The 12,397-nt window shown below is 42.2% G+C and overlaps 2 protein-coding genes across 3 annotated transcripts in view; both read right to left on the bottom strand.

Annotated features, from left to right (window-relative positions):
• LOC138662367 (mitochondrial amidoxime-reducing component 1-like) overlaps positions 1-12,073 on the bottom strand; it is a 30,468-nt gene extending 18,395 nt beyond the window's left edge. The window contains exons 1-2 of one of the 2 annotated variants that reach the window (XM_069747922.1): positions 12,024-12,073; positions 6,130-6,189 (exon numbers count right to left, since the gene is read on the bottom strand). The gene's annotated coding sequence lies outside the window, so the exon portion shown is untranslated. The remainder of the gene's footprint in view (positions 1-6,129; positions 6,190-12,023) is intronic. The other variant, XM_069747914.1, reaches the window with a different exon arrangement.
• LOC138662361 (uncharacterized) lies at positions 3,793-6,123 on the bottom strand. Its single transcript, XM_069747895.1, has one exon. The coding sequence runs from the start codon at positions 6,113-6,115 to the stop codon at positions 3,953-3,955; it is 2,163 nt and encodes a 720-aa protein (XP_069603996.1). The 5' UTR covers positions 6,116-6,123; the 3' UTR covers positions 3,793-3,952.
• Positions 12,074-12,397: the final 324 nt, after the last annotated feature.

Below are 12,397 nucleotides of genomic sequence, written 5' to 3' on the forward strand. Positions count from 1 at the left end.
AAGAAACCTGCATCAATTCCGCATTAAATCCGCAAGCATTTTGGCCTGCGTTTTCTGCCAAGAGATGCAGATTCTGTGCGGAAGATTCAGCAGGCCAATCCGCAACGTGTGCGCATACCCTTACATCAGAGCAGATACACCCCAGGTGTCTGCAGACATCTTAATCCAAACCATAAGTTGCTCTCATGTGCCGTTACCTGATGAAGTCAAGGGTAATTCGCAAAAGCATCCAAATCAGTTCTCCCCATAGACAAGGTGGGAGATGTTGTGAATTCTGCTTTTGGGTTCCCTCCAGTGGTTGTAGGTGGTAATGCAGTTGTCCCTGGCTTGCAGTCCTGGTCAGGTGTATCTGCTGATTGCAGTTCTGACTGGGATACTTAGATGTGCAGGATTCATTAGTCCTTTCCAGTTGTCCATGGTTCTGGGAGGTTTTGGATGTTTGTCTGGTTCCTCCTGCCTTGCTGCCAATTCAGCAAAGATAAGTGTCTGGTTTTCGTTTCTGTGGCACACATGCTGTGTGCTTAATAATTCTGTGCTTTTCATTTATTTTCTCTTGTCCAGCTTAGATTGTGTCAGTGTTTTCTCAGTCTTGTTGGATTCTCAGGAGTTGCAGATATACGCTCCACATCTTTAGTTAGAGGGTGGAATTTTTTGTATTATCTGCTGTGGATATTTTTTGGAAGGGTTTTAATACTGACCGCTTAGTATTCTGTCCTATCCTTTCCTATCTAGCTAGAGTGGCCTCTTTTGCTAAATCCTGTTTCCTGCCTGCGTGTGTCTTTCTTCTACTACTCACAGTCAATATTTGTGGGGGGCTGCCTATCCTTTGGGGTTCTGCTCTGAGGCAAGGAAGAATTCCTACTTCCATCTATAGGGGTATTTAGTCCTCCGGCTGTGTCGAGTTGTCTGGGATTTGTTAGGCACACCCCACGGCTACTTCTAGTTGCAGTGTTAAGTTCAGGATTTGCGGTCAGTACAGTTTCCACCAACTCCAGAGAAAGTTCCATGCGGCTCCAAGGTCACCGGATCATAACAGGGAGACCACAATAACAGAATAGGAACACACGATATGGCGAAACAGATATAGACACCTGACAAACACTAATCCGCTCTTTGGACATCCCTTGTGTCTCTTTTGCAGCCATCACTCTACTGGGAAGACTGTTCACAAGATCTGAGTGGGTGCCAGAATTTGTGCCTATTTAGCCAAAAAAGCATTTGTGAGATCAGACACTGGTGATAGAGGAGAAGGTCGGGCTACTAATCAGTGCTCCAGTTCAGGGGATCGAGTTTTTCCACTAATGACCCACACTTAAGGACCCCCATACACATTAGACTAATGTTGGCCGAACCCGCCGATATCAACAAGTTCACTTGACGGTGTAACGTGTACGGCAGCAATGACCGATTGATGGTCAGTAGATGTCGATCGCACATGTCCGATTTCGGACTGGTGATCGCATTGTTCTCCCAGAGATAAGACGGCGGCTTTCTCATAGAGAACACAGGAGCGCTGGTCCGAACGAGAGCTCCCGTCTATGGAAGAGTCAACCAAGATGGCTGTAAGCTGAAGCACCATTTATTTGGCCGACAGACATCTAATGTATATGGCCGTCTTAATGCCAATGTTCGCTTACAGAAGTTACGAGTGTTGGATATTATGCACCCGCTTCCAATGGTTGTGACCTAAACAGCTGAACTCAAGATATGGAAGAAGGAGGGTCACATACTTTTAGCCATACAGTGCAGGTATTTTTAGTCCCCCCCTACCACTTCATTCCCTTAAAGACAAGCCGTGAATCTGAACTGCATTTTATTTATCATTACATAAAGAAACTCAATTTACGTTGTACAATACAACTTTACAAATCAGATTGAATATTTTTGCACAAATTTTCTAACTTGTTTTGCATGAGCACACAAGTCACATCCAAAAGTCTCAGCCTTCTGCCATTACCCATTAGAGAACCATGGATCATAAGCCCTTAAACAGTTACACCGTTCAGAACTTTTTTGCTTTTGCTTTGGATGTAACTGGAGGATAAAAGACAGACCTCCAGATCAGTGCACACTGAAGTCATGCAAAGTATCTCCAAAGTCAGTAGAAAGGGATTCTTCCGGTGAAAACAAGTCATTCTCTATGTGGCACCCGCAAAGAAGCCAAGCACCGAGCTTTGCAGCCACATGGAGTTACTGTTGAGCTTGAGCACAGCCACTAACAGGACTAAAAAAAAAATATTTTTTGCTTTATAATCTTTTTACTGTTTCAAGGGAATATCCAGATTTTTCACATGTTACCAAATATGGAATGAAATGTTATAAAAATAAGAGTGGGAAAAAAACATTACCTACTTCTTAACCTACTCATGACCCTAGTGGTCCTTACTGTTCCTACAGTGACGTCCCATCTCGTACTCACGTGGCCCCTGCGAGGTATGACCGTTTTCAGATCCGAGTTTTCCATGCTACGTATACAGACCACAATACACTCCTGACCCGCTGTAGGTCCGTGCATTGAGGCCCGCACATGTATCGTGAAAAACACTCATCTGAAAGCAGATCCAATGAGGCTCACTGTTATGAATGGAGTTAGAATTATGTAAATTTTGCACCCCAATATGAGCAGTAAATTAAAACCATCCAGCTTTCTCGAGCAACTACATTCGCGCTCTTCAGGGTTTGTGGGCACATTAGAGCAAGAAGAACAAACTTATTACATTTTAGTTTTAACATACAAAAACAAGTACAGAGCCTAAAATTTGGGGGCATACAAGTAGTATAATATAACGCATTTTTTTTTAATTGTACATCATTGACATAATTCGTAACTCCACCAACTGGAGTGAGTAATAGAGGGGAAGTCTCTCACGGATCACTCAAGGGATTCAAAAGACAAGTTTTTTTTTCTTAAGATTTATATAACGCTGAGTAACTTTACAAATACTTTGTTTTACTTTTCTAATACTGATCTTATGTTCCATTGTAGTCTTACATATCAGTAACATCTGGAGCAGCATCTACCGCTCTTCTGTTACTACAATGCACAGTATTGCACAAAGAATTGATCAAGCATTTTGGTTGCATTTTTGGCAGATGGCTTTCTTTTGACAATAAAGAGGAATAGGATCCATGAGAAAAAGTGGTTTATAGTAGGAGGCCCCCTATAGTCAGTGACTGCTTAAAGTTAAAGGGAACCTGTCACCCCCAAAATCGAAGGGGAGCTAAGCCCACCGGCATCAGGGGCTTATCTAAAGCATTCTGTAATGCTGTAGATAAGCCCCCGATGTATCCTGAAAGGTGAGAAAAAGAGGTTAGATTATACTCACCCAGGGGCGGTCCTGCTGCGGTCTGGTCCGATGGGCATCGCGGTCCGGGGCCTCCCATCTTCTTAGGATGACGTCCTCTTCTGGTCTTCACGCTGTGGCTCCGGCACAGACATACTTTGTCTTCCCTGTTGAGGGCAGAGCAAAATACTGCAGTGCGCAGGCGCGAAAGGTCAGAGAGGCCCAGCACCTGCGCACTGCAGTACTTTGCTCTGTCCTCAACAGAGCAGACAAAGTATGTCTGTGCCGGAGCCACAGTGTGAAGACCAGAAGAGGACGTCATCCTAAGAAGATGGGAGGCGCTGGACCAGACCGCAACGCCCATCGGATCAGACCGCCCCTGGGTGAGTATAATCTAACCTCTTTATCTCATCTTTCAGGATACATCGAGGGCTTATCTACAGCATTACAGAATGCTGTAGCTAAGCCCCTGGTGCCGGTGGGCTTAGCTCACCTTCGATTTTGGGGGTGACAGGTTCCCTTTAAGGATTGCTGCGAGTATGCAAACCCTACTCCAGTTTTTTTCTGGAGTGTCTATGACAAGAAGAATCAAGGGGTGTAATACAAAAAATAATTAGACTTTAAAAAAAAAAAAAAAAACTAACAACATTTCAACATGAAACACAACATCAAGTATTGTCCAAGTGTGGAAGGTCCCGGTCTCTTTGTGACAGCTTTAGTAGAGCAGCAGGCTGGGCTACACTCAGCTCCATCTTGCTTTTCTTGCGCACAGAAGTAACCACTTCTCGTAATAAGTCAAAAATAAAGTCCTGGCTTTTGCGCTCATAAAGAGCTTTTACCACCAGAGATTTACGGCCCCTGGGAAATTTGGCACAAAGTCTAGGGGCACCGACCGTTGTTGAGTCCTTTAGGGCTGCTTGGACTCTAGTTACATTTTGGTTATGATCCAATATTGCTAGCTGGGTCCTGGCCACCATTTCGTCCATGTAAAAACGAAGCCGACTAGGTCGGTATTTTCGACATGTGCTATGGAAGATCTCCAGAGAGTCTGAATGGCAATAGAAGGATACACGCTTTAAGTCTCTCTGCACAGAAGGGCTGAGCACAATTTCTTTAAGTCTACGGTAGGCCAAGGAACCCTTCGAAAGCCACCTGGTAGGTTTGGAGCCTACATTGTGCTGGCACTTCCAGTAGTCAGAACTGGAACGCCATTCGTGCACATTATTAACATGGTACTGCAACGCATTCCAGCGATCCAACAACTCTTCTTTGTTTTCATCGCAGGTCTTCACACACCACCACAAGTGCGATTTGACGGGCAATGACCAATCCAAGAGGACTTCACAGTGTTTTTTCTTGGCCTGGAAAAGTATTTTATTATTAATGGATCTTGCCAAGTGCCAAGGGTCAACGCGGTGAACAATATTGCTATAACTATCCTTCATTATTTTCCTAACTCCGACGCCACGGTCGGTGGTTACCATTTTAACATTGACCCCTTTTTCTAAGACGCAATTCAGCGCTTTCTTAAATGTTATGTTTTTGTGGTGAGCTTGAGATAAACTGGGCAGATGTTGCTGTATGTGAAATCCAAGAATCTTTTTAGTTTCTGCATCCATCATGACACAGGTATAATACTTAGTCAAGTGGTCGGGTCGGGCGGCTTGGTAGTCCCCTGCCAGGCATACGGGCTTCTCTCTAAGGCGGGTTATAATAGACTGCTGCTCCATGAGCCAGTGACGATTTAAGGTTGGAAACAAATGTGTTAACTGGTTTTTGTAATAGGTGGATTTTTTGACAAATTTCAAGTTCAACAATTTTACCATTTGAAGAATTTTGAGGAAACTTGTGCCGCTATATAAGACAGCAGCTGATGCCAAAACATCCCCCAATGGTTGTTTGCCCAGTCTTGGCTGGCTCTCCCATATGGTTTTGGTGTGGCCGCTTGCACATTTGACTTCTACAATTACAGATGACCCCACGAAGCTCTTTCGAACATGTGTTACACGATCCTCACATTTACTCTGTGCCTGACATGGTATCATCCCAATAAGTTTATTAAGGCAACTTTCAAACACTATAAACTTTTTGTCACGGACGGGACTCTTGGGACCCTCGTAGATGCATCTGAATTCTTCGTTATGGGTTTCATCCTCTGCATCTTCATCGCTTTCAACGTAGAATGATTCTTCTTCCTCCTCTTCGTAGTCAGATTCATGAAAGGTACAATCAACACGTTTTGGGCATCTTCTATCCTTTAGACCTTTGTGACTACTTTCCACTCGAGTCTCATTTTGCCCTTGAAACATTCGTACTGACGTTTGAGTTTGTGCATGTTTTTTTCCAAACTTTGGTGTCATTCCGATTCTCTCAGAATCTGTATTGGTACCTCGATCAACCACAACTTTCCACACCCTACTCGGTTCTGTGGAGATGGAAGATGGATTATCAAAAAGCAGTGGATTATCCTCTCCTATTTGGATAGTATGGTATAATAAAGGTTTACTTGAGGTGGACGGACCTTGATCCGCCACAACCCGATAAGTCTGAGATATTTTTCTTTTTTTCCTCTTTGGACCATCTTCTTTTGGAATTACACAGTTTGGTGGTGTTCGGACAAATAGAGTTGGTATAGAATTTCTTTTCAAAGTTCGACGAAAACCATCGTTCATGTAACAATCATCAGTAAAATGCTTGGAACACATGCGATAGATATCAGAACTCTTTCCTACGATGATCTTTTCAACTGAGGCGTCCAAGTCGTTATCAAATTGACCAGTTTGCTGTAACCATTGCCTTATAATCATTGGGTTGTTTGGGAAGGAGTGCATAATGATGCCTGTACCTCTGGACTTCCATGTGTAACCACATCCTTTAACGATACATGAAGGCATGATGGATCAACCTGTAATTAAAAATAATAATGCCAATTAATATAGCAATAAAAAAAGTACAGTGGAAATATGACAGCAGGATCAGACACGTAAGTATATTAAAAAATGTGACTTTTTCACATTTGGGTCTAGTAAAATCTATTTTAATAGGTTTCTTAAAAAAAATAAAAAATTATTAATTAAATTCAACACTGGTCTGTCTTTGCCAGTACAACTAGATATGCTACATCTAAAGAGTCACTGACTAGCGCTGTATAATTAATAATCTACAGGCATATGACAAGTGCCCGTTTTCTTACAGCGGTCCACGCACTATGTGGCCGCTTTTTATATTACAGTAAAATTCACTTCACTTGGCATCAAGTATCAGATTATCAAGCATTCTGGATTATTGGCCGTCATAGATGAGCACCATAAGGACCAGGAGAGTTTTCACTTGTTTGTTTTTTTTCTCCCCTTCTTCCAAGAGCCATGACTTTTTTTCAACTTTTCCATCAAGACAGCTTATTTTTTGCGGGAAGAACGGACACCATTATTTTTACTATACAATGAATTGGAAGATGGAAAAAGAAAAAAAAAGTGCTGTGGAATTAAAAAGAAAAACAAAACAGCAACTCAGTGGCTTTTTTTGTGCGTTTTTGTGCTCGTGACGTTTGTAATAAAAATGAACTGGTAACTTTGCTCTAGGAGTATCTAGAGATTAACTCTGGAGCACCGGATAACAAAGCCAGCACCTGCAATAAATGTAGCAGGCTCCTGTAATCCCGCTTTATGTAAGGAGTGCACACGTCCGCCATACATGTATGGCGAGGTTCCTCGGGGGAGGGACTTCAGGCTGCTGTTAGCCACGCCCCCCTGTAAAGACCATAAAAATTAACACTACATAAAAAGGCCCAAATCTCTAGAACCATAGAATGGATTTTGAAAAGGAAAAATTCAGAAAAATCAGGGGAGCAGTGGGAATAAAGTAGAAGCAGGAACTGGCCACATTTTATCTGGTGACAAGTCCTCTGTCACACACTCGCTCTGTTAATTTCCAAGCATTTGACCACTGTACAGCCAATTATTATACTTATGCATATTCCATATTTTGTACTTACCTAGATTTACACTCCTTTGCCATTTTTTCAGTGCACTATGGGAGGTATACCAGCTGCTCCGTACACGAAGCTTCCAGTTTCTGACTTTTCATTAGCACAAGTGAACCGAAGTCTTTTATATGTATTTCTTAACACATTTACCGTAATAAAAAAGATTTCTTAACCCTTACATTGGTTCCAAGATATCTCTTTACATTTCCTGGCTGCATTTAGAGAACTATTTAAAGAGGTCTTGTAACCAGGTCAAACGTGTCCCACCTTTTGCTTTTATTTTATTCCCGATGCTTCTTTGATTGTGTACTTTATTCGTATTTCTTTTTTTAAAAGTCTTCCATTTTTCTCCAGAAATATTGGCTTTTTTACTTAGAGTTAATTCTTCTTGTCTTAGGAGGGGGCGAGTTCACAGGATCCTTTGGGGCATGTCTTGTAGTCAGCTTTGCATTATTACCCTGTGAGCCACGCCCCTTTGGTTAAGGGCCTAAAAATTGGTACTAAATAAAAAGGCCCATATCTCTGGAACCGTCTGGCAGATTATTAAAAAAAAAAAAAAAAAAGAGAGAATACTCAGGGGAGCAGTGGGGATAAAATGAGCAAAAATGGCAATTTTTGACCTGATGAAGGGTCCCTTAAAGTTTTCTTTCCGGGTTCCACAGCTGTGCCCAGGGTCATGTGTCCACTGCTAGGATTCTTTTTTATGCATTTTAGATAGAACTATGGGAATCAGAAAGAAACAAAACTTCCTTTCAGTACACGGCTAACTACATTGCCAGAAACAGAAAGTTATGAAAGCACAAGGGAAAAAAAAAAAATAAAAGTTTGTCTTAAACTCTTGAGAGTACATATTTGAGATTCCACCAAAACCTCCCATACACATTAGATGAAAATTGGCCAAGCGGATGTGTATGGCGGCCTTCAGACTGTCCACCAACAGATAAGGATCAGGCAGCTGTCATTTCGGCCCCAATCTTTTTGTTCAGGGGCAATAAGCCGCTGACATGGGGAATTTCTCAGCGGCTTTCCCCACTGTTGCCTTTTAAAGTGCATTAACACAGTCAATCCTAACGCTCATGTGTATGGGGGAGTCAGAAGAGAACGGTCTACAGAGAAATCGTGAAACAGCTCTCATCTACGAGGGCAGACTGAAGGTGAGGAGTAATCCGGTTAAGGTGAAGATCTGGCGATCCTCCCCAGGTGCCCATCGCAGTGAGAGTATCAGCAGGTGTCAGCTAAGTCCTATTAGGTCTACATGAATGGACGGCACTGGATCACCAACTATCAATAGGTGTCTACTAAGTACATACACGGTTAGGTAATCCCTGCATGTGTTGCAGGCGTATATTATTCAGCCGTGGGGACACGAACATATTTTTTGAGCACGCCGAAGAAACTCGGTTAGCACATGAGCATATTCGTTCATTACTAATATCTAAAAAAAAGTTAATATTTTAATTGTAGTATTTTCTCTGTGCGCTATACCCATTGCAGAGCCTGGTCTCAGTGTTTTGGATAAAAGTAACAAACCCTTAAAAAAAAAAAAAAATCATAATTTGAGCCAGGTCATTTTAGAAGGCTTGATGGAAAATTCAGGATTTTCATTTATACTCCTATGCTGGGTCCATCACAGGTACCCAGATATATCACATACAGAATAAAATAAAAAAATATATATTACCTTTGCCCCTAGGTAGATCCCTTTTCTCCACAGATATTACAGTGCTACATTAAGCCTCTGTATAAACCGCTAGACTTCACCACACAATGTAAGGCTATGTTCACACGTTGCATTTCTGCTGCGTTTTTTTTCTGCACGCAAAACCTGCTCTTTTGGCAGTAGAGAAGCGGCTTTAAAAAAAAAAAACAACAAAAAAAAAAACAGGTTTTGCTGCATGTTTCATGATACAGATTAGTGCCTGTTGTTCCTGAGTTTTCTGCAGCAAAACCTCATACCTGTGATTTTTAACTTTTTAATTGCTTTCTATGGGTGAAAAAACGCAGAAAGAAGTGACATGCCGCAGTTTTAAAAAACGCAGCAATTTCCCAATTCAGTCAGAAAAAAAGAGAAACATTGTGCGTGCATGAGATTATGGAAATCTCATAGCTTTTGCTAGTAATGCAGCTTTTAATTTGCATAAAAAAGTAGCAAAAACGCAACATGTGAGCGTAGCCTACGTCCGCTCTTATATATTTATTTTGTAGGATGTGTGTACTTTTGTTCCCAAAAAAATAGTCTGCAAATACCGACTAAAAACCCAATTACAGCAAAAGTGACCAACTCCAACATGTCAGATCGTTACAAAAATCAGAATTTTCTTTATAGTTCGCTTTCTTTCCTTAAGTTTATTTTTTTATTTTAAAGGTTCTTAACACGCTCTCATCGGAGCCAAATTTTATTATTGCACACTTTGTTTCCTTACTCTTCTTCTAAGGGCCATCTTTTTTTTTCAGTCAATATTACCGTACAAGGGCTCATTGTTTGGGAGACGGTTTGTTGTTTGGAATGCTGAGATTTTTTTATTTTTTGTTTACCATTTAAGAAATTGAATAAATTAAAAGATGAGGAGGAAAAAATAAGTAATTTAGCTATTGTTTTAGGCTTTGGTTTGTTTTATATGGGTAAACATTGTGGTGAGAATCACCTAGCTGTAAAATTACAGATTACGGAGATACCAAAAAGACTTTTTATTTATTTATTTACATTTCAGTAGTTTAAAAAAAATAAAAAAAAATTCTAAAACTATGAAAAAATAAAACTCTTTGTGATCATTTTTCAACTACTGGCTGTGTAAATAATGGAGGGTTTTGTCGTGGTTGTCATGGATACGTCCACTGACTGACTTAATTCTCTTCTTTGTTTTCCTTTCCATTTAGGTTAGTAGTTGTAGCCACGGCAACCAGGATAAAAAAAAAACTCCATTGTTTACACCCCAGGCAGAAAACGGTTTTCCAGTATAAGGTGGTTTACAATGAAAACCTACAGGTATGTCATGGAGGACGTCATAGAAAGAGAAAAACATTACTCTCCCGGGTACCATACTGGTGAAGGGATCAGATCCACCAGAGGGCGCAGTGCGGCACCAGCTACATACAATTATTTTATCCATTAATTGCCGGTACAGGGAATGATCACGGAGAGACCCCGACGGTGTATATGCCCCCGATGTGCTGCGAGGGAAGAGGACTGTGTTACTAATCACAGTCACTGAGAGTTCAATATTCGCGCCAGTCTTGCCCATGGATCGTGTCCGGTGTCACAGCGGCGCGCCAACTAAATAAATAGCAGTTTCAGCTGCAATACCACACACAACCAGGGGACAGGTGTGGTGCTGTCTCCATGTTTTTACAATCCTACCCCATGAACTAAATCCAAATGACCGATCCCGTCCCTCCTTCCACCATTCATTCACCTCCATCAGAAGCCAGCGGCTTTTATCTAATGTGCATGGGTAGGAAGAAGCCAGCCACAGACGCAAGACTTTTTCTGCAGATTGTTGGCACATCCAGCTAAATTTGGCGAGATCTGGCTTCAATGCAAAATCGCCAACATGCCACCCCATCCAAAAAAATCATGGGCCCTTAACAGTCTTCTCACATGGCCCAAAGGGATCTTTTAAGGCCCCATAGGCTGTAGAGGTCCAGAAGCGACTTCAGCCTCGGCACCCACTATAGTTCCGCCCTTGTGTGGTGGTTCTACACATACGAAGATAAGAGGTAAGTGACACCGATCTGCAGATAGATCCCTCATGTCTAAAGGGTCATCGGACTATAAAAGATTTAGGTATCATTAAAAGGTGTCTCTCCCAGTCATGAGCTTGTCAACCTTGCTCCTGTGCAGAAACACTCGCTCCTGTGATAACACATTTACTTACCTGTTTGTTTAATCACAGGAGCGAGTGTTTCTGCAGAGTCTCCAGCCCCCTGAACTTAATCAAGTCCGCGATGTAGGCCGCTGAGCTTATAGGTCACTGACTTGATGAGTTCAGGGAGCTGGAGACGCTGCAGAAACACTCGCTCCTGTGACTAAACACACAGGCAAGTAAATGTGCCATCACAGAAAGCAGCAGCCCCAAGACCCTGACAGGAGCTGCGGTATGTGCCGACCATGAGCGGCAGCACCTCTGCATGGCAGGAGGCTGTACGGGACCTTGCTGGACACTACAAGCTGTAGGTTTTTTGCATCGGTTTGGGATATATATGTTATCTATAGATATTTTTTTCTCTTAAATACAATATATTTAGGGATCAAATCAGTTTTGCAATTGGGTTTCATACAAGATTTTGCACCGGCTTTTATCGGCTCTTTATTTCCCAGCGTGTTCAACTTGGATGTGGTCAGAAAAGTCAGCGAGGAACTAAAACAAAAAAAAAAAGCTACAAACTCTCCTGTCAGACCCTCATAGTGACGAATCCTCAGCCAGGAATAGACGATGCAATGCGGCGACAGAGAGGGAACATTGTTAATGAAACCTAAATCGAAGAAAAAGAAACAAAAACGATTTTTGCCTTTAAATACATACACTTAGATGACAAAAAAAATAAAAAAAATTTGTCTCCAAAAGGTGGACAACCCCTGTAAAGGCCCATTCAGACCTGGCCTCAAAGGGGTTAAAGAAACGCAGGGTAAAAGGAAAAAAAAGAGCTGAGATTGAGGAAAATCACAGATATATACAATCCACAGGGGGTGAGGCTGCCCTGAGTGTGCACAGTGCCGGCGGGTGGCACAGGGTAACGTACCCGCCGCTACTCACCCGCTCCTCCCGGGCACACGTCAGCCGCTCCCGCTGCCCACACAGGCACTGACACCAAACACCAGAAGCGTCGGTCAAAACTGCGGGAGGAGCGTGAGCGCCATCTAGCGCCTGGTGGACCAAACTGGCCTTCCCTTAACTATTTCATGTCCAAAACCCCTCACTGTGAGCAGAGGTCTCCACAACCCCCACCAGGAAAGGTTCACACCCCCCTCAGGGGAGAAAATAATCATATTAATGATCTGATCCATCATTTGCATTTTTTAAAGTCATTTTCCTTGGTGTTTTTTTTTTTTTTTTTTGTTCGTCTTGCGGCATTCGATCACATAATGGCGCACGTGGTTTCCGAATTGTGCGCAAAATAAAAAAATGTT

The sequence above is a fragment of the Ranitomeya imitator genome, chromosome 1 (genome assembly GCF_032444005.1).
Source record: "Ranitomeya imitator isolate aRanImi1 chromosome 1, aRanImi1.pri, whole genome shotgun sequence".
NCBI classification, from domain to species: Eukaryota; Metazoa; Chordata; class Amphibia; order Anura; family Dendrobatidae; genus Ranitomeya; species Ranitomeya imitator.

Bases quoted from the DNA above. Each gene is read 5' to 3' on its own strand.
- LOC138662361 (XM_069747895.1), bottom strand. From the start codon at position 6,115: ATGCACTCCTTCCCAAACAACCCAATGATTATAAGGCAATGGTTACAG.